The sequence below is a fragment of the Tinamus guttatus genome, unplaced genomic scaffold (genome assembly GCF_059628265.1).
Source record: "Tinamus guttatus ecotype Peru unplaced genomic scaffold, ASM5962826v1 Tinamus_guttatus_pri_ptg000172l, whole genome shotgun sequence".
Lineage (NCBI taxonomy): Eukaryota > Metazoa > Chordata > Aves > Tinamiformes > Tinamidae > Tinamus > Tinamus guttatus.
Window position 1 is genome coordinate 4,714,510 of NW_028288706.1, and position 26,408 is coordinate 4,740,917.

The 26,408-nt window shown below is 46.4% G+C and overlaps 1 protein-coding gene across 3 annotated transcripts in view; it reads left to right on the forward strand.

The window, feature by feature from the left end:
* Positions 1 to 26,408, forward strand: part of MGRN1 (mahogunin ring finger 1) — a 45,442-nt gene that overhangs the window by 1,291 nt on the left and 17,743 nt on the right. For all 3 annotated transcript variants that reach the window (XM_088523129.1, XM_088523130.1, XM_088523128.1), the window contains exons 2-5: positions 5,839 to 5,957; positions 8,745 to 8,833; positions 14,700 to 14,846; positions 24,624 to 24,741. In XM_088523129.1, coding sequence (XP_088379255.1) covers positions 5,839 to 5,957; positions 8,745 to 8,833; positions 14,700 to 14,846; positions 24,624 to 24,741 — 473 coding nt within the window. The remainder of the gene's footprint in view (positions 1 to 5,838; positions 5,958 to 8,744; positions 8,834 to 14,699; positions 14,847 to 24,623; positions 24,742 to 26,408) is intronic.

The window sequence follows — 26,408 nt, forward strand, 5'->3', positions numbered from 1 at the left end:
CCTTCTATTGCACTTGCCTGTGCTCCTTCTGAAAATGAACTGGCTTTAGGTTAGGACTTTCTCTTTGCTTTCTTCAGGATTAGCCAGCAAGGATTCAGTTGACTCCAGGACAGGAGAAGGCTGCTTAAGCTCAAGTGCAGTCTTGGCAGCAGAATGGGTCATGAGTACCCTTAAGCTAGTGATTCAAAGAAGGTTACTGAACATCAGAGCAGCAAGGGTTCTGGTGATGGCAACCCCCCCGTCTTTAAAGTGGAGCTTGTTCCAATTGCAAGGGACACGGTCCCTTCTGGTCCTTCCATCCTAAACATGTTCAATTTGGGGCTGGGAAGATTGGCCGTGACTTGCACCAAATCTGACAGCTAGAAGTCAAGAGAGCAGAAACGAGTGTACGATTATATTTCAAGCAAGCTGGGAAGAAGCACAAAAAGTTCTTAGGCTAAATGACTGCTAATTATTTCTAACTTGACAATGTCCCTGTAAGCCTGATACTGCTACCCGTTGCTAGGCTAGAAACAGCTGTGTTTTTCTTCCATCAGCTGCTTTCTGTGCTTGAATATATGGATATGGGTGAATGTACAGGCTGAAGTGTTACTCTGGCACACAGGCTCATCCTGGCTGCTCGTGGATTAGCCGTTGACAGGGTGAAAATGGGGGTTAGGGAGTGTTACCTGGGGTGGTGTTGGAGCCTGGTGCAGCGCTGAAGACCATCTGCCACCCTGAGCGTTCTCTCTCTCCGAGTTCCAGGTTGCAGCACATCCTGAGTTGCTGTGGGTCCCTGGAAAGCTGCCATGGCTCTGATCAGGTGCTGTCGCTTTGAAGGACGCAGCCTTACCCTCTGGCACAAATATGCCACCTTCCAAGGAGATTGTCCTGTGCAGAAATAAAAATGCAGCTTGCAGGTATCCTGGCTGCGATTTACGCAATGTGTCAGCCTTTCTGCAAAAAGAAATCGGTTACCAGGCCATGCCAAAGGACAGCACCTTGTCCAGTCGCAGCTGACTGCGGTGAATATTCAGTTTGCGCTTATTGATTTTTGATGTGGTTATTGCTGTGGCCATCATGTGCAAGATGGAGCAGATCGTTGTGGCATCCACTTGGTCCTTATGCTCCAAGGTTATTACCTAGGTGCTGGCAGGCCACTGAACAGCTTTGTTGCAAGCAGGGGGCAGTTTTGTAGTTAAAAGTCCTGCCCTGAAAACACTCTGCTTATTTATTCCCCCAAGTGAAAGGATGAGGGTCCTTTCTCCTGCATTTCTCCTCCTGAAGTGGCGGGATGAGGCTGCTGAAATGCTGGGAGGTGACACGCGATCCTCCCCTTTAATCCCTCTTCACTTGTAGCTTTTAACCTTGCTTGCTGCTTCATGGAGGCTGTGCTGGCGTCGCTGATGCCAGACCAGTTGGAAGAGGGTTGGAGAAGGGCCCAGTTTGTCTTGTCAGTTTGTACGGAATAATTAGTGCTTCCATGAAATGGGCTAAAAATGGGTAATCACAAGGAACAGTCATGATCTTTCCCTGTGCTTCTGTGCTGGAAGCAGTAAAACAATAATCTGTGTTCCTGCGTGTGGGTCAGTCCATGATGCCCCTATTGCTTCAGCAGTCAGCAAGCACCACCGTTTTCTGCAGCTTCTTCGTCACCTTGTCCCTTGTTCCAGGGAGCAACTCCAACTCTGCAGCGTGGAGCAGGGTACATGTGCCCTTGAGATGGCTTTGCTCCTCCAGAGCAGCCTTTTGGAAGAGAGTTGCAGACCTTGTCTGTATTTGGGAAGGAAAAAAAAAAAAAGAAGAAGAGGATGGAGCGCTCCTTTCTGGAAGTGAACTGCTTTTTTGTTTTGTTTTGTTTTTGTTAGGGATGATGCTGTAGGGATGATTTTTGTTAGGGGATGATGCCACTGCCACCTGCTAGGGACTCGTCCCTTCCTTTCCTGTCTTCCCCTAGCTTCTCCACAAACACTTGATTGGAAGCTTGCATCAAAAGCAATCATTTTTTTATTACTCTTTGCTGCTGGATTATACTGAACCCAGCCCAGAGTCGCATTCCAGTTTGCCATGTGATCCCCTAGGATAGGGGTGTGGAAGGGATGGAGCTGGCTCAGGCTGAGCACATCAGAATGCTCTAGGACTGTCTGTCAGTCCCTCGGCACACAGGGGTGGTGGTGTTGGGTGTCTGGGTGAGCAGAGTGTGACCTGTCACTGCCACCACAGCCTGGGAGAGGGCAGGAGGGGAGAGCGGCAACAGGGCAGCGGGGAGTGAGAAGGGCCCTATCGAGATACCTACAGGAGCTGGTTAGGCTGTCCTGAGCGTTGGCTTAACTCACCTTAGCAACAGCCATGAGGTGGTTTATTTTATTTTTTTTTCTTGTTTCCCCACAATTTTGCTAGTTCAGCCTCTTCCTCCTGTCTCACTGGTAATCACCAGTGTTGAGCAGAAGACTTTGCTTTCTGACAGCGGTCAAAAACCTGTAGCTGCCTGTGCAGTGAACTGCCTGCTCCTGCCGCTGCAGCTCATTTTGTTTTTTGGGAATGGAGAAATATTTCTGAGTGCAGCAATTCTGTGCCTGCTGCCTAAACCTGGCACATTTATTCTAACAAAATCCACTGCTGTCTTGGGCTATATAAAGCAATGTGTCCCATGTCATTTGACGCTTTGAAGAAGCCTCAGATTCCAGTTTTGTTTGTGTGAGACAAACGAATGACTCAGACTTGGCCATTCTGGATGGTCCAGTGGTGTTTCTTCAGCAGCCTTAGAGGTTTCCACCACAGTGGTGGTAGCCTGTTATATCTGTCACTTGTCCTTCGGTCACCTTCAGCGGTGTCACCCACTCTTACTCACTCTTATCTAATGCTCTCCTGTGCTGTTCATGGCTGTTTGCTCTGGTGAGAAAAGTTAAAGACCTAGTTAAAGGACACATTTCACTCTAGCGTTTGTTTGCTTGTTCTCTCCTTGGTTATTTGTGCATGATTATTTCTTTTTCATCGTCAGGGGATTTCCATTTGTACCAGAGAGTTGCGCTTAGCTCCCTCCTGCATTCTCAGTTATGGAGCTCTGTGTAAAAGTTGCCCTTGCAACAACTGCCTAAGGTAGGTCAGGGATGGTCTATAAACTGCCAAGCTGTTTGGGAATGAGGTTTGGGAGCTACGGCCGTCTGGAAGAGAGCCTGAGGCGATGTTGGGGATGGAGCTGGAAATAGAGTCTACAGATGGAGCTGCAGCAGGATTTTAATGCATAAGAAGGTGCAAGCCTTCTGGAGGTACTAAAAATCTTATCAACCTAGACGCGTGGAAACAAGACAACATGGCAATGAATGTTGAAGAAAGGGGAAAACTAATTTTCCTCTGGAGCTTTCTCCTTCCTTTTAGGCCCTGGTGTGATGATTACGGAAGCGCTTTCTACTCCGAGAGCTGCGCAAAGCAGAGACAAAGCTCCAAGCTGCTCGGCCTTGTCTGTGTCCCTGGCAGCCCTGGCAGAGCCACGGGGTGCACAGCCCCCCGGCACGTCCTCCTGCGGGCTCCCACAAGGGCTCTGCCCTGGGTGACCTGCAGTGACTGCGTTCCTCACCCGGGAGACGTCCCTTGCAACACGTGTACGCTCCTAATTCCGACAGCAGGTCCGAGGCAAAGCGAAGAGTCTGGTGTTTGGCACCAGCGTGGCTGTCCCATGGTTTGCCTGCCTCTGGCTGTCAGTGTTTTCTTAGGCCAAATGAAAAACACAAATTCGTGTTCTGGCTGGAATTTGTCTTCAGGGTAGGTTCCAGCAAGCAGCCTGTTGCCTGTAGCCAGAGCTAGTTTTAGCACCTGCATCACCAAGTGTCTTGCATGTCTAAATATCAGCGTCCTCCCACACTCTGAGGTTGGGCCCTGCGTTCTCCCAAATGTCACGGTCTAAGCAAGGTGGGATCTCACGAACACCTGTGAAGGAGGCACCTCTAGGGCAAACTGCTTCGTGCTGCAGGAGATGATCTGATAGGAGTCTTGGGTCTGAACGCTGAACTGGAGCTCTGATCTGCAGTTAGGTACATGGTGCTGTGCTGCAGTGGGTTCTTGCGGGAAATCCTCACGATTTGTAATTACTAGAGATCCTCAAAGCAGTTTTTAACAGAGAGAGGATAATGTGGCAGTGCCTTGGACGCACTAGCCGTGCACCTCTGTGTCATTCCAGTCGTGTGAGAGGGACTCGTGTCCCTGTTCATCCACAGGTGATGACGAGCCTACTTTCTGGTGTTCTTTTAAATAACTGTCCTCCCGGAGAGCTGTGTTTCAGTGGGCAATGAGTATCTTTGCAGTCTGCTGGGGGTGGGATGCAGAATTGTTCTACCAAAAAGCCCCGCTCTTATTTCGTAGCACAGGGTGAGCTGCGAGTGCTGCGACATGATGATTGCAGCTTCCTTGGAGCACCAGTGGGTGGTCTGTGTGCGCTGACATGAGTGTGATTGGCACATAAATACCGATTTAGTGAGGTGAATCTAGTGCCAAGGTGTCTTATCCACTGAATACTAAATTGGAGCGAAGAGGGAGCTGTCTCTGATCCCAGATAAGCAGCTGCTGCGATTCTGAGACATCCTGCACCAGCGTCGTCTTCACAGTTAATCAGATAAAATGCTCCAAAACACAATCCTGCTTGACCCACTTAAAATGTGAAATGAATTACTGAATTTCAGTGTTCCTTATGCTTTTCTGGACCTCGGTATAACTATAAATCACTGCAGTCTTTCTCGGCTGGGGCGGTTCATATCAAGCTAACCCTATTAGGAGATTGCATATGTGTTAGCTTTTATCTTGTTGCTTCTAGGGAGGGATAAGAGAAAGTTCCTTGTCCTCTTGAGCACCTAAATTTTGTTATGCTTATTCTGTGGACCCGAAACTAGGTAGATTCTGGACCTATGCTGAAGCGGATTGTAGTATCTGGAAAGGAGGACGCGTTTCTATAACAACAACATCTGGATGCTTGTAGACTGAGCTCAGCAGTGGAGAACACTTGTCATTAATGCAGTACCATCTGTGCAGAGTAAGAAAAGCCTTTCTTAAAGCGTAAAGGGGGAAAAAACCTAAACGGAAAAAGCAGAACCATTTATGAAAGACCTTTCATTTCAGAGTAAATCGTGCTTGCTCCCAGCTAGAGGGACTGAAATCCTGCCCAAGCAGTGTTTCCATAACCCTTCAGGTGGTTATTTACTGCTTCTGTAGGAACTTTTTATTAAAAAAAAAAAAAAAGCTTTTTGCTGTCTGTTTGTTGTGCCTAGAGAAGTGAATTTGTGTTTGGCTCACTCATTTTGGTGTGCCCATGAAAAATCCCCGCTCTGAAGCTCTAAGGGAAATGGCTTAGGTGGGGCTTTTTAGTTTTGTCCTGATTCTTATTTCTCTAACTCTGTAAAATCCATGTGTGAGCAGTTTCCTGAGGAAGCTGCATGCATAGAGCTCTTGTACAACTGAACAGATTTGATTTGACCTTGTAGTTAATCTAGTTAATTCTGCACTCCAGAATCCCAATGATTTTGAGCACACTTAGTCTCCTGAAATTTGTACCCCCAGAGCATCACTGTGAAGGTGAATGAAACCAGTCCATGGTGAAGCTTCCTGAGCTGAAGCTGTGTTCACTCAGCCCCAGGGCTTATCTCTTAGTCATCTATGTTTCTGCATTTGGAGCCATCTATGTTTAAACAATTCAGCATCTGAGCATATTGTCTCTGGCGCCCACTGTAAAGTTTTCTGGTGGTTTTGACCCTGAAATATGGAAGTCAGACAGAGAGAGAAAAAATGTTGCCTCAAAGGAACCTCCTCTGGTTGTGCAGGACCCAAGATTGTCAATTCAAAATTGAATTATTATTATTTTTTTTTCTCCAGGAAACTACTTTGCAAGTCACTTCTTCATGGGAGGCGAGAAGTTTGACACCCCTCACCCTGAGGGCTACCTCTTTGGGGAGAACATGGATCTAAACTTCCTTGGGAATAGACCTGTTCAGGCAAGTTCCTCTATTCTGATAATTTTACACCTTTTTTTTTTCTGTCTGTTGCAAAATCTTGCTGTGAAGCTTGTACTGGGCAAGGGACAGAGCTAAGGGACCCTTACTTCTTGGGGAATGTCAACCCAGTGTGAGGTGCAGGATTCTTCCCTCATCCCCTCTCATAGCTTGCTGGCCACACTAGCTACTTGGGTGAAAGCAGAGTTTTCTGAGAAGCAGTGTTTTCTCTTTCTAGGTTTATTTTCACTTAGGGCAGAAGGAAAAGAAAGTGGAGGAAGAAGGGCAGGGACTTAGGAGCACTGGGGCTAATTCTGGTGGGCTTCCAATGCATGAGACCTGCCTGGCTAAGTGGACTTCACATATACTGCAGAGATTGGGGTCTGGCAGCAAGGCAACTTCCAGCCTCCTGCACTTCCCAGGGCTCCTGGACACATCGGCAGATATCTCATCAAGTGGTAAAAAGCTGCCTGCTCCACAAATTGGATTGTTCTTTTCCTAGGGGGAAACACTGATATGAGAGGCAGAGTTTGGGGTTTTATGCAAGTGTTCTTTTGGATTTCTCCTGCATCTCAGAACTGCTTAGAAAGACCAAAAGGTTACAGTAGGAGCTATTCAGAGATGCTTTCAGGGTGCTGGAGAGGAAAGGGGAGAGAGGAGCTTGCTTTGGCAGCTATTTTCCTAGCAGTTTCGACTACATGAAAAGGAAAAGATGATGTAATGGTTCTCATCTTCAAAAAGGCTGTGAATGTTAATTAATTCATGCCAGTAGCATTCAGAGGCAGTTAGTATTATCACTGTTTTACAGGTAGAGGAAACCAAGACAGAATGACTTCATGTTTGAGTTTGGACTGTTGTCAAGCAGGCTGCTTAAACATGTTCTTTTTCTGTGAGTTATTCTCAGACTGTGCCATTGCTCTTTGCAGCACCACAGTTATCTAACAGAACTGTGCAGGGGAGGATAAGTGAGAATCCAGAGAGCTCCTGTTCAAGCAGAAAGGGCAGATGAGCAACAGAAAGAGGGTCGTGGAAATTGTTCTGCGCATTCTGGTTCCATGCAGCTCTGGGGATGCTTGCAGAACACCTTTTGCTGTGACTGCATAAGGGCCTGTGCAGGACAGCAACTTTAATTTGGCCTCTTTTCCTTCACCCTGAACAAGGCTGCCGCCTGCACAACTTGCCAGCGAAAGCAGAATGTGCAGGTGTTACCTAACTGTCCTGAGGGCCTGTGGCTGTAGGACTTGCCTGGCAATCTCAAAGTTAAATTGCTTGCATGTCCCAGCTTGGGTTTCCTTGCAGATATCCTGGCACTGAGTTTCATTGTTTCTTCGGAGGGGAGTGGGTGAGAATGCTATTAACACAGTGGGAGATGTGCCAAATAGGTTTAAGAGCAGGAGGCTCTTGTGGTACATAGCCTTCCTATGTAAAGTTAATGCCCTTTGGCTGCCCTGATTAATCTTCAAGAAAAGATGCTTGAACACGAGGCAGCAAAACTGTTCTCTGGACATGGGCCATGTCTTCACTTTGGAGTAACTGAGCTCCTAATTGCTGTGCGTACAGCAGTGCAGAGAGCCATGGTGTGGAGCAGTCAAACTGCAAAGAAAGTATTTGATGCTGCCCTGTGAATTCTCCACTGCCTTTGGAGACCTGTCCTATGGCTGTGCCATGGGCTCTGCTGTGGCTTCTCAGTCAGGAAGCAGCAAGTTTTCTTTCAGCCTCTGCATCTTGCTCCAGCATACATTTCTGTTACCTGAGGGGGCAACGGCACAGGGTTGTGGCTCGGGACTACCCTGCAGTTGAGCTGCAGCAGCATTTGGCTACCTGGTTAGTAGGTTTTCCTCTTATGAAGAGGTTTGATGTACGTTGGTTGTCCCTGATACTTCCGCTCCATGTTAGTCACGCTTGTGCAGAACTAATATGAGCTCCTAGTGGGTTTGAGCCCAGCTCTAATCAGGCTGCGAGGTGGCACTGGTGCTGGTTACACTCAGTAACCTTCTTCCTGCAGCTCCACATCTTTGTCTCCTGCTGCTACTGAGACTTGGAGCACGGCTGTGTTTGTGGCCTGAGCACCTACCAAACTTGGCAGTTGTGTGAATGGACGTGTCAGCTTGGGATTTTCCTGAGCAGATGGGAGATCCAGCAGGCAGCTCTGGAGTTGTAAAGGTTGCAGTTGCCAAACTAAGCAATTTTCTTTGCGTTTCCCTGTGGAGAGTCTGTGACCTGTACGAGGGTTCCAGATAGTCTTAAGTGAGCTCCTTATCCCTATCTCCATGTTGGATTTCTTTTTCTTTTTCTTTTTTTTTTTTTAAATAAGATATATTTTTTCTAGAACATTTATCCCATTGTTTTGGCATAGAAGTGGTTTCCTCCGGGAACCCAGAGCTTCCACATGCTGGTTAGCAGTCGGGTCACTATTCCATGTTGTAACACACATGAAAGAGCTGCATCTTCTGTTCAAGCTGGAAGTGGTTTCGTTAGTGGAAGTAAAAACTTGAGAGAGCAAGACTTTCTAGGCTGAAAATTCAGGGTGCAGTGAAAGAGCATGTGCCCCTTCTTAAAGAATATGCTCCCAATATGAACTGCTGCTGGGCCATAGCAGGATTTGCACTCGAAACCCACTCAATTTATCATTAACAGAATTCTGTATTATTGTTGTTTGTGGTTGCTCTTGAAATGAGCACATTTAAAGGTAGGTGAATATTTCTTGATTTGGGTATATTGTGCATAAGGTAACATGCTGCTACCTGTTTTAGGGTAATAATAAGACAATTATTTGCCTTTTTGTTCCAGTTTCCTTATGTAACTCCAGCTCCCCATGAACCTGTGAAGACACTGAGGAGTTTAGTGAATATCCGCAAAGACTCTCTCCGCCTTGTGAGGTACCGTTATGCCCTGAACACTCTCTTTAGTTTCTTTTTCTTTTCCCCATCCTTCCAACCCAGGGATCTGGCATCCAGAGCCAAATCGTGGATGCGGTAATGTGTTAGAGAAATACCCGAGGCCCAGATCCTTGTTCCTAGATATGCTTAGAAGGTTATGTTTCCATATGATTGGAGCTTGCAAGTGTGCTCCTTTTCCCTAGTTCTGGGCAACCTGCATTTCTAAACACATTAGAGAAGTAAACGAAACTGTGGTCTCACATCTTGTATAGAATCATTAGCATGAGTGGAAGGTATTAGTTCAATAAACCCTACAGACAAATTTCTCTATGCGTTCTTGTGCAAGGAAAAAGCCAGAAACTAGTTGATTTTGGTGCAAATCCCAGGCCAGGAAGACTGGCCTTGAGTGAAACTGCATTGGGTTTCTCCTGCTGCCAGAATGCAGTGTGATCCTCACTGTTGTGCATGCATTTAGATGGCCTGTGTCTCACGTGGAGGAAGGAGGTCTGGAGACCCTTGGAGACCTTTCCGTGTTTTACACCAAATTCTAAAAAAAACGCATAGGAAAAAAGAAAAACAGCATAGGAAATAAGTAAGTCATGGGTTAAATGCAACAGTGAGTGCTTGAGCCTGTGGCTGCCGTCTTCCAAAGAGCCGCCTGAAGCACAGGGGCCCAGCATAGCACAAAGTGCTTTGTTTTGGTCTGAGCAGCTGGGCAGATGTCCAGGCAGAGCGTTTCTCCAAGAGCCTTGCGTCTCTCTCCGAGCCTGTGTGCAGGGTTGGAGTACTGGCAGGGGGCCAGCTTCGCCTCTTGGCCAAGTGGTGCTGGGAGCATGGCATAATGTGAGTAGTTTGAGTCATAAACACTTGAAACTCTGTTTGTTTTTAGCTGAAAAGTTATTATTATTGCTTTTATGAGCAATACCTGTGACTTTAAAACCATCTGAAGAGGAAGAGAGGGAAGAGCTTCTTTAGAAATAACCTTTGGTAAACTGTTCTGAATGCTGTCTGGCTTTTTTCAGCTGAAGGATGTATTACTTCTCTAGGAAAAAAAAAATCTTGTTTTCTTCCCAGACTTGTGGTGAAAAGGGTATTTCCGTCTGCTTTCAAAAATCCACATAAACAGTGCTCTCGCAGGGCGGATGGGAAGTGGCTTTTTCAGTAGGAAAGGGCTTGTTGTGAACTCAGCAGTGAGCAGGTTTTAGTGCGTACGTTTCTGTTCTGCTTTCTGGGATTTCATATCCTGTCCTCTGAGCAGAGCTGTAAATCTGGACAACGGTAACGTAGTGTCCCTGCACCTTGATGGTGTCTGCGTTTGCATTCCAGTAAATTCCAGTGTTATCAGCCCTTTTGCGGCTTCATGACCCAGCTTTGTGTGTTGCTTCTTCTGTGTTAGTGCTGATGACACCACTTCTGATGCTGCTGTGTTTCATTTTATACTCACACAGACTCATAATGGAGATTGAATTGACAGTCTCCAAGGGCACATTGGGTCTCGTGCTTTCCTGCCTTTCTGGACTAGAGGCCTTTACCTTTTCCCTTTTCACGTGTAAAATAAAACTTGTATCCTCTCCAGCTTGGCTTCATGGCAGTCAATGGTTGAGGCTTGAAGACTCTTTCTAGGACTAATTAAGTTCTATTTTACCACCTCCTTCCCCAGATAAAATGGCACTTAGCTGAGTGCCTAGGTGTAAGGTAGGTTTTCAAAGTAATGTCCCCATAGCCTTTGTTATTCCTGTGATTGTTTACCTGCAAATTCAATGTTTGTCTGTTGATCCATAATGGGGAATGTAGAAGTTTATGGAGGAATGTGAGGAGATTTCCATTCTGGCTTCTTTGCCCTGCTCTGGCCGGACACATTTCTGAGCTTTCCCAAATACTGATTTTTTACAACAGCTTTGAAGAGAAGCAATAAACCTGTGGATGTTGATGTTAAAGTTCTGAGTCTTTGATGCTTTGTGTGAGAGCTTGATTTCACGCCAGGGTGAGACTTTTTGTTAATATCAGAGGGTAGCATGACCTTTGCTGTTAGTGTTAGCAGAAAAAGATGGCTTTATCTCATCCATGTGCCCCTCTTCCGGTCCTGGATTAGAAGCCTTTTCTTCAAAGCTGAAGTACCAAGTGGAGCTGATACAGCTGCTAACTCCTACCTTGAAGGCACTTTCAGTTGCTGGAAGGTTGACTCACGAGGCGATGTGTTTCATGGAGGAGTTTTGCTGTGGTCAGAGTGTCTGTCTCAGCATGGGTTTTGGACATAGAGCAATGTGGAACAAAAGTGCTGGAGAAGTCAGCAACTGCAGTGGCTTGGAAATGTGTCCAAAGTATCACCAAGAGTGCTGAGACCATTGAGCACCTTGGAGAAAGGTCCAAGAGGGGAGAAGATGATGGGGGACCGAGGAGAGGCAGCTGTGAGTGAGAGAAGAGCTGTCCTTTCTTGTTCCTCACCAGACCATGTTCTTCATGCAGCAGGGCTGCCCTTGGTCCTCGGAACGGTTCACCCCGGCTTGGAGGCACTGATGCTGGGGATGGAGAGGGTGCTAGGACCACCTGCTCTGGAGCACTGAGTAGTGTTAAACTGGATGTGGATCTTTGCAGAGCCTCCAGTGAGGAAAGTCCTCACTTGATGAGGATTTCCCCAAAAGCGAAAAATGATGTAAATGTTGGCCAATTCTTACTTCATTTATTGTCTACCTTAGCACTATTGTAATGCATTTTTCCAAATGTCTCTTGATAATACTAATTTGAGTGATACTTAAAATTTATCCTCCATGTCTACTAAGTTGTTTTTCAGACTTTTTAGTGTCTTCAGTGGGCGAAATCAGGTTCAACTAGACGTATTTCTGTAAAATTGTCATGGTTGCTGTTAATTATAATTTTTATCTTTTAATTCTTTAACAGACACACACAAAGTTCCAGTCCTTCCATTGTTTTACCCAGAATTGATGTCAGACCAAGTGGCCTCAACTCCCTTAGTCACCCTGCTTTGCCATTCTTGTCATAACTTTGGATCCGCTGTTTGTTCTCAAAGGTGGTCAGTCTCTTTTCCTCCGTGTCTGTGATAGTGACAGCTATGTGATTAACCCGTGTGCATGACCAAAAGACACATCTGGCACAGTCACCCAGTGCTAAATCTGTGCATGCATCCGTGGCCACTTCTTAGCACTGTAAGGCTTCACTGAATGTACACTGTGAACTTGGAGTACAGCTGGACACAGAAGAGCTCTTGTCTACCCGTGAACCACCTCCTTGTCTGCCACGTCCGCTGCACTGATGGAAGGAATGCCAAGTGCCAGGCTTTGTCTTGCTGCTCCCCTGAAGTTAAATCCCACCGTCTCGCGGAACATGAGATGTCTCTGTGCCTCTTAGTGTGCAGCAAAGTAGTCCTTGCTTATCCCTGGGTCCTGCAACCAACGGGCATGGCCACCTATGCAATCTGTTGTTACCAGAACTTGTCTTATGGCATGTGTTTTAATTTGCCCCCAGCAGCAGGCCTGTTACGATAGGGAGGTGAGTACACAGCCTTGTTGTGCTTGGCAGCATTTGGACACGTACTTTGCCCCTCGTTCCAGCGTCGCTGCTCCAGGCACGCAAGGCTCTGGCTGCCCTTCCCTGTACCAGAAAACCTCTCTCCAGGCATGCAAATTTGTGACCATCCAGTGGTTACCAGATGTATTCTGGCCTGGGTTTAACTGTTTTTTCCCTTGAAAGGATGGGGGCAAGTTCTGTTTGCTGGCAGGGAGATCCGGAGGTGAGGTTGGGATCTGGAGGGTGGTCTGGGAACCTGTATGTTCTGTGTGATTTTCCTGAAAGACAAAGAGCCAAGATCATGTCCTTCGCTGCCTGCCTCCCATCAGCGTAGGGCAGAGTGGCAAGAGACAATTTGCAGAAGCTCCTGTTGCTGCTTCCTCTGGGCACGAGCAACACATGACTAGACAATTGCCTGTCCCTTGGGTCAGTCCTTCCTGAAATGTTGTACTCATGTTCTTCAGGAAAACCCACCCAGCTGGCTAGAGTGTAAGTGCCATGATTTTATTCTTTCAAGTGTCACTGCTCTATGCGTGAAAATACCATCTTGCTCTATTCTGGCTATTGCATACAGGTGGCTGCAGCTGTTTAGACAGTCAGCTTGTGAGTTTGTTCTTTTGTCCTAGTGAGTTGGGTGTGTTTGGGCTTGATTTACACTCTTTGATCTGACCCAGGTGAGCTTCTGGCAAAAGTCTTGTTTGGAAGTCTCGGAATGTCCTCCGGACAGGAATGTGAGCGTATGCTGTAGTGATAACGATTTGCTGGGGTTACGTTAGCACAAGTGTGTGTGCTAAGTGTTTCATTACACTGCTCTTAAGCTTTATTTTGTGCCTTCTATATTGAATCCCTGGAGTCAAGCATTTCGTTCTCATTTGGTGCGCTGTTAAGCAGAATTCATGCCATAACCGTCTCAGCTAGGCAGCAGGTTTTGCATCTTGGTGAACTTGGTAAATATGCCTTCCTCTGACAACTTTTGGTTTGAATTATAGAGGTATGTCTAGCTCATTTCTGAGTATTTCAATAGTGCAGCGTGTTCCTTGAGGCTTTTTAATGGAGAGGCCTACTGATACTGTGAAGAGGGAGATGGTGCCAGGCTTTCTCTTGAACAGAGACTCTCTGAACAGAGGCTCTCTGACCCAGCCCTCCGAGCATTCGAGGTGACACTGTAGGACGTTAGGCTGGGCCTGGGCAGCAAATCCCCTGTCATCATACACTGCTGAAAGGCAACCTGGCACCCTCACCCGTCCTGTGCAGCACGGGAGCAGCAGTACCCATAGCTACAGGATTTGGGAAGGATTTGAATTTACATGGGGAAATCTGCTTCTCTTTGCCATTGCACCGTGTCCTTTCTCACCATCCCTGAGCACTTCAAGGCAGGGAGCTGTTCTCACGCTGTGCTGTGTTGGCTGCTTTGTTGATGCTCTGTCCCCTTAGTCACTCTTGGCACTTTGTAACTCACTGCACTGGAACCCGTCTCATTCCACTTCTCTCACTGGATTTGTTGCCTACCTTTTTGCAGGAAATAGGGAGAAAATGTAATACTGTGCAGTGATGATGAGCTATCATGCAGCGGGATCCCCCCGTCCAATAGCCCAAATCGAAGTTATGATTCCTCTTTAGGTTTGTTGAAAAAGAACTTCCAGGTTCATTCTTCTGATTATCATGCCTCTATTACACAGCTGAATGCATTAGTGCTTATTCATATTATATATGTGTGCAAACTTCAGTCATTACCAGCATCAAGGGTTTGGTTGATGGTTTTTGTATGCCTGAAGTTATTTGAAATTCCTATATTTGAGTGCTTTCTGATCTGAATATCATCTTCCATATAATATTGGAGGTACCTTTTGCTGAGCTTTAGGAGTCATTTGGATTACAGGCACCTTACTTTTTGCCTGTCATACACCTGAAACTCCTCATTACTTTGTGTGTACAGTTAGATATAGTCAGGCTTTGCTGTTTTCAGGCCCATGAAGGATTATTTTAATCTACATACTGAGCAAAATGCAAAAACACTTAAAGGGAGGGAGAATGTTTTCTCTCCTAAAGGGTCGACATCGGGGGTTCAACTTCTTGGCTGTTTCTATGCCCCTACACTGCAAGATTGGTGAGACCTCAACAGCATTGCTGCCTAATTCACTCATAATTTCAGATAGATTTTGGAAGAATCTTCTTCAGAGGGAAGAATGTAAATCTGGGCATTGCAAAAGCCCATGATATCTTGCCTTCCGTAAACACTTAGACTGAAGGGAGTACTCTTGTCCCACCTTTCAGAGTGAACTTGATGACTAATACATATCTCCGTAAATATGTGTTCTAATTCTCTGGCGTTGTTTTTCAGGTATAAAGATGATGTTGACAGCCCTACTGAGGAGAACGGGAAGCAGAAGGTCCTGTACAGCCTGGAGTTCACATTTGATGCAGATGCCCGTGTTGCCATCACAATCTACTGCCAAGCCACGGAGGAGTTTGTTGGTGGCATGGCAGTGTAAGTCCTGGGCTTGCGGGCACCTGGAGGGGCACAGGCATTCTCAGGTGATGGGCATCTCCCACTCATTAATCACCCCTGGAGGCAGTGCTGTGAGAGGGAAATCTTTTTTGTTTTATATCTTCTGATAGCTTTGACTATTACTTTCACTTCCTTCCCCCATATAGCCACCTTCCCCTTTTACTCCCTTTTTGGTTTATTTTTCTGTGCTAGGGAAGCTATTCTATGTGCAACAAAAGAAAGAAACTCAGAGCTGTATGCTTTGCCAGCGAGGTGTTTTATGAAGTTAAAAGCACTCCCCTCTCCCCAGTATCACCTTTTTTTTTTTCCAGAACACGTACTTCACTGGATTGCTGTATGTTCCCTGTGTTGGGAGCATGGGCAAGTAAAGTGAAGGCCCAATTTGAGATTTACATAGTGGCTCTGGGTGGAATTGAGGCCAACCCAAAGCCCCTTCCAGGGTAAATGACCATCTCGAAACAGGCTGTCAGGGGGATTTACTGTCTGTTTGTTTGCTGCCAGGTATGCATTAACCTTTGATTAGCTGGGGAAAGAATGGTCAAAATGTGACCCAGGGGATCAGATTGTCCTCATCTATGCTAGTAGTGCCTCCAGACAGATTTCAAAAGCTATCATACAGTTCTGTCTAAATCAGCTCATTTCAATTATGCTAATCAGCATAATATCACTTAAGACTACAAAAGGTTTTCTGTCTGTATTAAGAGTTAGGGTTCCTGAAGCTTGTTGTTCCCTGTGGGAATTAGGTACACGTGTGAGCTGCTGCTATGTAATTGCAGCTTCCAGTGACCACGCAGATAGAGAATTCTTTTTCTTCTGTGGGTAAATGAACCTTCAGGCTGCAGAAGCTCTTGGAGTCCCTTACTACAGGATTTTGGCTGATCAGCAGCTCTGTGCAAGTGCCCTGAGTGCCTCTGCAGTGCTGCTCTTGATTTGAGGGTTAACCTTATGCTTTAAGTGATTTGTAGAGGTTTCATCAGGGAGAAATACATATAGCAAATCATATGAATTTTAGGTAAAGTAGAAACATTCCACTAACGATCAATGAATGGCTTATTTTTAGAAATAAAACTCAATGCTCCTATGCACACATGCATTCCGCCAAACTGGAGGATATCCTGATCGAGGGTTCTAGTTTAGGCTGATTTCTTCCTTTGTTGAAGTCTGTGGCTGTCTTTACCCTGGGGAAAGAAAACAGTTGAAAAATACCTCTTGACAAACAGCTGTATGGACAAGGATACCGTAGAAATCCTGATAAAGTTTCCGTGTTCTGTCTCCTGGGTCTTTAGGTTTCCTGTGAATTTAGTGCTAGTGAAGTTGCTGGAATGGCAGCCTTGGAGATTGAAGTCCTCTTTTCCTAATACAGGTACAACACGGACAGGTAGCTGTTTCCCTTGTGCTGCCATGCAGACCATTCCCTGTTTTTGACCTGAAAAGGAAACTACCTATGAATAACAAGGAGAACTGAGAGTCTCTATGGCCAGGGTGGATGTATTTACATTGCCAGTTGCTCTGGCTTAAATCAGCAAGTCTTGCTCTAAATCCCTGACTTAATCTTGTTTTGCATATTTTCTTTTTAGCTTATCTTGAAGGAGAATGTTTGTCCCTTGTTGGTAACAACTAAACGTCTCAATTTACAACTTGGTATGACTTCATAGCAAACTTTGTACTACTTCTTGCAAAGAACATAACTTTAGTTTAAAATGTATTTATTCAGACTCATAGTTGTGCATTTGATGATATTGTAATGACTAAAAACTCTTTCCCTTTAAGATAAATTTTTAAAATCTCTATCTTAAACCAAAATGTGTTGGGATTGAAATACAACTTAAAAAACCCAAGACCAGCAGTTTAACCATATTGGTTAAATTACACTGCATTGGACTTTTAAGAGACTATTAGGACAAGTTTTGCCTTTAACAATGATTGTTAGAAACACCCTAACTAGTGAATAGAACTAATTGTTACTGCACACAGTGTGTTTTCAGTCTTCTGTAACTAGTAGCACTGTCCTCTCAGAACAGCATTTGTTGCTTGGAGAAGGAAAAGGCAGCTTCTGCTTCACTTAAAAGTATAGGTTACTGAAACTTGGTGCCGTGCGCTGAGCCAGCAGCTGTCACCAGTTCCGTTACCTGTTCTTTAATGCCTATGCAGCAAACATGAACTACCTGATTGCTTTAAGTTTAACTTGAACAGTTCTTTGATTGAGTTACTAAAGGTTAACATAACTTTCAACTTCAAAGAAAAATATTTTAAAAATACACAGTCTTTTATCCACCCTGTCCATGGTTCAGTGAAATGGATCTCTGCTCAGTAGGCTGAGAAGAATCATGAACCCTGACGACCTCAGCATGAAACCAGGATCTGTAGCCAGCAATCATTTACCTTGCTAACTAAATATACTGGACGATGCTGTGCTGCTCTGTTACGGTGGCAGCAAAGTTAACACACTTGGTCCTGCTCTTGCTTCTGTCACTTGGCCTTTTACTTTGTGCATCCTACTTTAATTTCCTCATAATACAGGAATGATGGTCTGTCCATCTCTGCTCTTAAGCTATTGGGCAATAAATATTATATCAGTATGGGGTGCAGGGGTCTGCACTGGTAGCCTGTGAACTTTTTGGAAGGCATGATCCTGATTTCATGCAGATGTGGTAGGTAATAAGGCCTGGGAGGAGTGAGATACAAATATAGACTTTATAAGCTGCTTTAGCTCAACCCAGGCTATTTTTCTATGTGGAAGTGGCTCTCGAAGCGCATCTTGGGGCTAGTGCAGCTGCCTGAAGTAGGCTTCTCTGGATTTGCTGGCTGCTAGTAAAAAAACCTTTTGAAGCTCTGATTTCAGCTTTGCAAAGCAATTCTGAAAGGGCACTGCTATAATTACTTTGATTTATTCTTTTCAAGTTCTGGTGAAAAAAAAAATCTGGGCTTCATTCTTCAAGCTCTAAATGGAGAGGGCTGCATTTTTAGTGCACTAATTGGAATGTATCATCCACCTCCCTGAGCTGGTAGTTTTTCGTTTCTCAATTATTTTTTTTCCAGCAGCTAACATCTACATTCAAGGAGCATACATGTGCAACAGCTGCTTGGTATGTAAATTAAAAATTCAAAGCTTTTTCAAATGTGAAATCCAGTACTTGATTGGGAAGAAAATTTTCTTTAAAACATTCCTTCCCCCTCCCTCCCCCCCTCCTTTTTTTTTGCACTCTTTTAAGTAGATGCTAATTCCTATAACAGGAGAAACTTTCTGGATCATTGTCAAAGGCAGAAATTTCCTCCTAATACCCAGCCTGCAGCATGGCTCCTTAAAAATGCTAAACAAGTTAGTCTTGCTTCTCTGCTGAAAGACCTGCCTTACGATCCTGATAACATCAGCGCTCCTGCTTATGTGAAACTCCTGCCTTGGAATATCGTTGCTTTCACACAGTTTGGAGTGGGAAGAGGAACAGGGGCTCTCTGGTGGCATTGGAGTCTCTGTTCATCTGAGAATCGCAACAGTCCCGTGGGCTTGCATGTTGTGTGCCTGTTTTTAGGGTTGACGGTGACCAGGGGAAGTGTTTCCCTCTGCAAGAGGGGAGCTTCACAGACTTGCCTGGGCTCTGTTTAAAAGCTGGTGGCCTTTATCAATAAAGGCCTGCGTTGCCTTTACCAGCCTGTCTCACAGGAGCGTTCAGCACTGTCCCAGGCAATTGCACTGGGAGCTACACTGTTTCCCAAAGGAGATCTTGGGAAGACAGAGCACCCAACCGCTGTCTGCCTCTTGCCTTGAGCTCGGAGCTTCGCCATTAGCTGCATCGCCACCGCGGCTGGACCGTAGCCGGCCAGCGAGGGGTGGAGAAAGCAAAAGAGCTGCCGCTGGTCGTGGTGCGGCTCTTCCCCTCCGCAGCTCCTGCCTGCGGCACAGGAGATCAGCAGACACAGCGAGGAGGCTTTGGGCCATCTCGAATGGAAGGGGGGCTAGGGTGTTGCTGCTTTGGTCCGTGCTGGTAACGTAGACTTGGCCAAGGCGGGCTGGGGAGCAGGCGCTGAGGCGCTGGGCCGTGAGGCGGAGAGGGGGCAGTTCCCACAGAGGCACTGAAGGGCCTGCACTGCGTGGCCTGCCCTCCTCTGCCGGGCGGGTTCATGTGCTGGTACCCTTAGACTTCTCTGCTTTGAGAGACAGGTATGCTCTTACGTATTTTTGGAAGAGGCTACAAGGATCATAGGATCATAGAATGCTTAAGGTTGGAAGGGACCTCCAGAGATCATCTAGTCCAACCCCCTGCACACGCAGGATCACCTAGAGCAAGTGGCACAGGATTGCTTCCAAGTGGATTTTGAAGATCTCCAGAGAGGGAGGTTCCAGAGAGGGAAATGCTTGTATGCTGTCTTTGTGTGTGTTTATGAATGTGTCCTTTCCTTCTCTGGTCAAAGCTGTGATCCACACTCGTATCTGGGAGAGCCCCCAGGAATTCTCCAGCTGCAGGTATCCTGCTGAATAGCAGGAAGGATTTCTTAGTTCTAACATGACAGCGGCGGTTGTTTCCTCAGGGGAAAAAGTGTAAACCAGTCCTGTAGCTGAAAGTGCTTAAAATGCAGCCAAGCCCTCTGGAGGTGCAAGCAATCCAAGCAGAGCAGGAGCTAATGCTAAACGTGACACGGGAGAAGAGTTTCACTGTCTGTTTTTATGAAAAGATCTTCCTCTTCATGTGCTTGTCAGAGAAACGAGGGACTCTTCCTCCTGCTACTGATGATGCCAAACTGTTTCTTCTCATTTTAAAGTGAAAACATAGTGAAAATAGGTCAGTTTTGCCCTGCTGGCCCTTGTCTTTTGCAGGGCTGTATTGTTTGTGTTGCTGATGCACATATGGGGGTACTGGAGTGTTTTATTAAATCTCATTTCCTTGTTTGTTTTGCAATGCCCACTACGCTCATTGCAGGCTTCCTATTGCAGTCATTTAAGCTGGCAGTGGGCATGGCACTGAAATAGATTATATATTCTGTCTGCATATGGAATTGTGAATAGTTCGTTCACCAAATGAAATCCAAATGAAACATGTAGCTCTGTGTATGGCTGTTTTCACTAAAACTTGCGTAGCAAAGACAGAGGCACTTGGATATTCCTTTGGTTATTTAATAGACTGTGTCTGTTCAGGGCCTTTGAAAGATGTTCTTGCTGCTTTTGGCTGTGGGCTCCGATTAATTTGAATTCTTTGTGCAGAGAAAGCTCTTCTGTGTGAGGAAATCAGAGGCAAGTGCTGTTTTCTGCTAGGCACAAGTCGTCTCTATAGTGAAAGCCGACTTTGATCCATACAGACAGCAGTCCCCATGGGGATCCTGCAGTGTGCAAAATTCACGTGCTGGAAAGCTAAATTCTATATATTTCATCAAACAGACAAACCCTCTGTCTTTAATCAGAGTTCTGGCCCTTCTGCCTCCGTCTGGAACAGTTGTATAACTGGCCAACTTTGAAGTCTTGATTAGAGTCACGAGCTCAGCTCTTCTACAGGAAGCTCGGCAGTTGAAGCTAGGCCTTGCACGCCTTGCAATGGGATGTGGACGGCAGGTTTTCCCTTGCATGATAAGCTGCGTGTTTCTTCCTGCTCCGAAGTAGAAACCCAATCCTATGAGAAAGAGGGGGAGGAGGAGACTACAACATGTGTCAGGCACTCTAATACAGTGACTTAGCATTCAGTTAACCCCAAACTCTATGTGGGTGTCTCTCTTTAGACTGGATCTTGCCTGACTTGAGACCCAGGACTGTGGCTGTTTTTCACCAGTTTTATTTTGGACATTTGTTCAACTTTCCCCTTCCCCAGCAGCTGGCCTGTCAGATTCCTGCCCAAATGAAAGGGGAATGTGCAGATGGAAGAGCAGGAGGCTGCTGTGCTTGTTCCACATCAGCTCCTAGCCCCTTTGAGCATCAACAGAACATGGCTGGTTCCTTGTCTATAGGAGCATGTTGAGCCCATGGGGCATCAGCGCTGAATCACTGCCTGGAGTGATGGAAGAGATGGTTCCTGAGTGCCCTCCGAGACTCCCGTGTGGCTCTTCCATAACTCTTGTTTGTCTTCAGGCTGCAATCTAGGGATGAGCGAGAAGGGGAAACACCCCCACATGTTCTTGTAGCATCTCCAGTGAGCGCGTAGCAAGAGAAGCTCAACTCAGCTTAGCCAGAAGCTCCCAAACAGCAGCCTGCAGCCAGTGGTTTGGGAGGTGCTTATGCCCCACAGGTCCTTAGGCGCAAGTCTGGGTGGCAACACAGAGGAGCCTGCTCGAGCCATGGGCTGAATTCCTCCAGGCAGGCATGACTGCTTCCCAGCTGATGGCGAAGGGATGAGATGGGCAATAGTTTTGGGTTGTCTCTGGTTCTCTCAAACTCACTGTGATGTGCTCCTGCTGGCCTCTCCTCTGCCACTTCTCTCTTGGGCTTGGGAGGAGGGAATAAGAACAGTTTGGGATGGGAAAGGTAGCAGTTGGTATGGGGTGTAAGCTCTGCTTGGTGGGAGACGAGCAGTGAGCTGTAAAGCTTGCTGGTTCACTTTGGGAATCTCCTTGATGTTTTAGTCAGACTTTTCAGCTCAGAAAGACTGTGTATGTGGGGTATTTCTCTTCTGAGGGACTGTGTGAGCACTGTGCGCCAGCAGCACATGGATTCCTGATGCCTAAACAGGCGTGTTCTTTGTGTCGAGCCGCAGGAATGATCCGTGGAGATACCAAAATGTGCGAATTCTCTGCTGCTTTGAGAGCATTTTAATCAGTGTCTTCGAAGGGGATATGTCTTGTTCTTAGCAGTTCCTGCAACTGTTGCTTATAATCTGATTTTTTCCATTAAATATTTGGTAAGAACACTGACCTTACCTCTGCTAAGGCTTCTCTGTGACTTCTCTCATTAGGGGCCTGTTGCTTGCTTTCAACCCAGAGGGTGTTTCTGCTTCATGTGGGGAATAGTTCAGATGAGAAGACACTAAAGTGATTTTCATTGCCAGCCTAATGAGAGGTATGAGAGTTTTTCCAAATACCTGCTTGAAGGGAAAAGGCTGAAAAGGGGACATGGAAAGGTTTCTCATTAGACTGAACCTTTATAGTTGTGTTGTGGACAAGGAGAGGTTCCCACCAGTGTCATTTGACCTCTTGCTTTTAGGAGCAGCATTTCTTGCTCTCCTGGAGGACACTCTTGCGCTGGTGCTGTGAGTGCAGGTCTTTCTGGTGCTCAGCATTGACTTGTGTACAGCCCTTTCCAGGCACTCCTGGGGTGCCTGCCATCCAGGTCATCTCTGACCTGTGCTCTTTCTGCTGCGCTTCATCTCCAGCATTTTCTTCATTTGCTGTCACCTTTGATAAGTCATTTTTCCTTCCCTTGCTTTCTCAGCTGCACAGAGAGAATTGTGTCTTTCTGCAGAGCTGGGAAGCTCTGAGAGCCACAAAAGGAGCTAGATACAGGCTTACTCTATTCATTGTACTTGACTTGACAACTCAGTAAATAAAACTTCACTCAATTGCTTGCTCTGTAGTTCATGCATAAAAGACCTGTCATTCTGATCTCTCCCACACCATGTTTTAAATGCAAAGGATGGAGTGAGACCTTCTAGTAAAGCAGCAGAATTTCGGTATAGTTCAGAACAGTTTCTGAGGTGAAGTTTTGTCATAAATAGTATAGTGCAGCTACCTTGTCAGGAAGAGAAAAGTGTGCATTGTAATCCTCATCTTCATCATGGCCTTCCAGAATTTAATGAGGATCTCGTGATGCCTGGTAAGCCTCGAAGATCTCTGCTCTCTGGACCCTCCCTGGGCACTGAAACTCTACCACCTTTTTAGGGAACGCCAGCAGTTTGTTTCAGTGGGAAGTCTGACTCTTTTTGTAGGATTGGAGATGCATTAATAAGCGTTTTTCATCTTCTGGCATCCAGGTTCGTACACCTTTTACTACAAAATACATCCTAATCACTGAACTTTCTGCAGTAAGCAACACTGGCCCGGCGTTCTCGGAGGGCTGTTGCATGCTGGCAACAGTTAGGGATGTGTATAGGTTGTAAGGCCTATAGGTGCTGGGACTGTGTCACCTCTGGCATCCTCCAGCCTAGTTGTCCTTTCTTCCTTATGTCTTGTAGTCTCCGGTGTGATGTGCTGTTCTTCACTGACTGCTAGCAGCTGTCCAGTTGAGCTTTCCTCAGTTTCTGCTTTGCTGTGGTCCAAAATTGAGCTGCCCGGTCCTCTGCTGCTGTCAGGGCAGGTTCAGCAGGGTTCCTTGCTTACCAAATTCACTTCTGATGCAGAAAAGCTTTGTATTACCATCTCCTTCTGGCATATTCTGCCCTGTCAGAGAGATGCCTTGGTTTCTTCTAGTGTGGTTGTCTTCATGGGTCTGGCAGAAGATGCCTGTCAGAAGCACCTGAGATGCTGCCATTGTGCTGGCTGCTCTTGAGAAACATCATCAGCCGATGGTCACTGAATTAAGGAAAAACTTGACCTAGAGTTCTCGGTTCAAATGTGACACTCTCCTTGAAGCCTGTCCCGAGGCTGGCTGCTAGATGAAGAATGGTAACAAGTTTGGACAGTCAACATTCTTCGAGTTGTTCAGCGACGTTTTCAGTGGCTGGAGGCCAGTGCTCTCTCAGTCCCGCTTTGTGAAACCCTGCTTAGGAGGGAATGGTTTAAGAGGTAACGTCCTATTACTGCTGCTGGCTGTAGAAGTCTTTCCTATGGAGCTGGAGTTAGACCTGTCTTGTCAGTGCTTCGGAGGAGGTTTGTGGTTTCTGCAGTGTAACCAAGTTGGGCAAGGGATCTTCCACTCTATTCGGTCTGTCAACATACTGCTGGGAGCTGAATGATACAAAAGCTTTTGTGTGGAAAATTGTTTCAGATGTTCCCACCTTGTCTTGCATTTGTCTTCCTCTCTTGCACCCAAATCAGCATTGTGAAAGTCTGTGCAAATTCACATCAGAAATCGCCCTTCAGAAAAGGAATGGAAAGGGTGCAGATTTCTTGATGCGGTTTTGCCACTGAAACCCGCTGTGAGTCACACTGTAGGTAGGAAAGGAAATGTCCCTCCTGGCCTAGGTACCCAAGCTGGATGATACTGTGCTCCACGCTCACAGGTGTCCAGCCCTGCCTGGTGGTGCTGGCATTTCAGCACTGAGCAGCAGAATTGTGACCTTGTTGTAGGTGACAGCCACGGAGCATTGATGAGCAGCTCTGGTACTGCTAACCCTGCCCACCTCTGTGCAGGGCAGCTGGCACGGGCAGAGCCAGGCAGTGGTTTTGAATCGTTCTTGCTTGCCAGGGTGATCCCATGCTGAGCTGCTTTCCTCCCTGCGGAGCTGCCCTGTGGAGGCATGGGAGAGCTCAATGCCACGTTGCCTTGTGTGTTGTCCCTGGTAGATACTGCTCGTTCTTCCTGGGTTTCCTGCGGAATAAAAAGGCTGTGTGCTGGGCTGGAAGCTGGCATTGCCCAGGCCTGGATCTCGTGAGCTGCCCTGTGCCAGGCTGCCGCACCCCACGGCACTGCTTTGACGCCCAGTGTTTCCAGGCAGGTCAGGATGGATCCAAGGAGACCTTGCCTGTTTGTGCTGCTTTCCCTTCCCTGTGCTCACCGTCTTGCCTTGACCTTTTCCCTTTCCTTTTTGTCTCTCAGTGAATGGCTGCCAGCCTCTGCCAGCTCTGCCTCTTAGAGCTGCCACTTGTGATTCCTGAAAGGCAGACAGGCGTGAATGAATGAGAGCCCAGCAGAGAGCAATCGTTTGTTACAGCAAGTTTTCTTTTATTCCCCGCTTTATTCAGATACAGCACAAAGAATCCCTCTCTGCAGTCGGAGACGGTTCATTACAAGAGAGGAGTAAGCCAGCAATTCTCCCTGCCTTCCTTCAAGATTGATTTCTCAGACTGGAAGGACGATGAGGTAAGTCTTTCCTTAGAGAAAGGAAAGTCTTTCCTTAGAAAAAGTCTTTCCTTCTTTCTGCAACCCTGTTGTGCCAGAAGCACAGGAATTCATTTAGTGTCACTGGGTTATGGCTGGAAGATTGCCACTCACAGCTGCCATGGCCTGTTTTGTGGCTATGAGGCTGAGGGAGCCAGGGGAAGAGCAGGTATGAACACTGCACGGGGACTTGGCAGGTAGTTGAGGCAGAGTGTGAAGAAAAAGCCAAAGAAGGGACTACTGATGTCACTGACCAACTGGCATCCCGGCAGCTGGCACAGGAGGGAGGCTGCAGAGATGGACACTGGAGCCATTCCCAGAGGAACCTGCTGCTTTTCAGCCTTGTCCCTGCCAACCAAAGAGCTTGTGGGAATAATGTGCCCCTGTCTGGTTCCTGTGGATCTTTCCCAGTTATCCTGGGACAGAGCCACTAGAGGCTCTGAAGCTCTGTCTTGGTCTTTCTTTTTTCTTTTGGCTCGTCCTCTGGAAGAGTCTTGTTCCTTTGAGGGCCATGTGCTGTGTGGGGATGCTGTCGCCCCTGGGGCAGATCCACACTGGTGCACTAGCCCCAAAAAGGGGTTGCCTGCCTTCGTGTAGATTAACCCAAAACTGCAAACAGCCACGGGTTTGGTTTTAATCGAACCCTGTGGCTTTTGCTACACAGCAAGATCCATGGAGTTGTATTCATTTTGATATATTTCCAAAATTCCAATGGAAATGTTACCTCTCTGCTTTTCCAGCCCCCAAAACGTTGGTCCAAGGGCAGGGACTGTCTTGGTCTCACCTGGCTCTGCACAGAATCTCTCTAAGAGGTTCTGAAGCAGCAGAGTTGCTCTGTGTCTGCTGCTAATTGCTTGTTCCTGGGGACCTCTCTGCCAGCTCAAAATCAATACGGTGCTCATTTCCTGACCCAAGCCTATAGAATGGTATTGAACATGTGAACGATGGTAGGTAACTACCTATTAAAAAAAAAAAAAAAAAAAAAAAGCTTTTATAGGCTTTGAAAAGATTCAATAGCTATTGTTTTGAAGTTACAATTATAACTATAATCAGTGTGGTGCCTTAACAAACTCTGTGGCAATTACCATACTTCTCCAAGAGCCTGCAGAGTCTGGTCTCCTGATGTCCTGGCTTCTCTGCCAACATATGATTTCACAAGCTCAACCTACAAAAGCCTGGAAGAGCTGCTTTTCAAACCCTTCTGTCATCTGAGAGAGCTGGAAAGTAGGAGAACAGATCCCTTTCTTCCTAAAGAATTGAGAAGCTTAGTTTTCACTTTTGTTCCTGCCAACTAGTTTTTAGCTCTTGAGTACTGAAGTCATGTCCCTCTGACAGCTTAAAGGGAGAGATGCTGTGGAAAGAAGTAAGCTTTTGGCTGCCTTTGCTCATCTCTTTCATAGATGTTACTGGGAGCTCTGGTTGTAGAGAAAATGTAGAACAAGCCCTGTGCTTTGAAGAGTTTCTTCTCCTCTTTTGGCTCTGTGTATGTAGAGTTCTTTTCCCTCTCAAGTCCAATAAATTATATTCATATGGCCAAAGCTTCCTGATTGTCCACCCAAAATGCAGCACTTTTATCTGACATCTGGCAGAGCGTTATTGTTCAGCTGCGTACTATTAAATACTTCAGATTGCTTTCCAGATTATTAGTG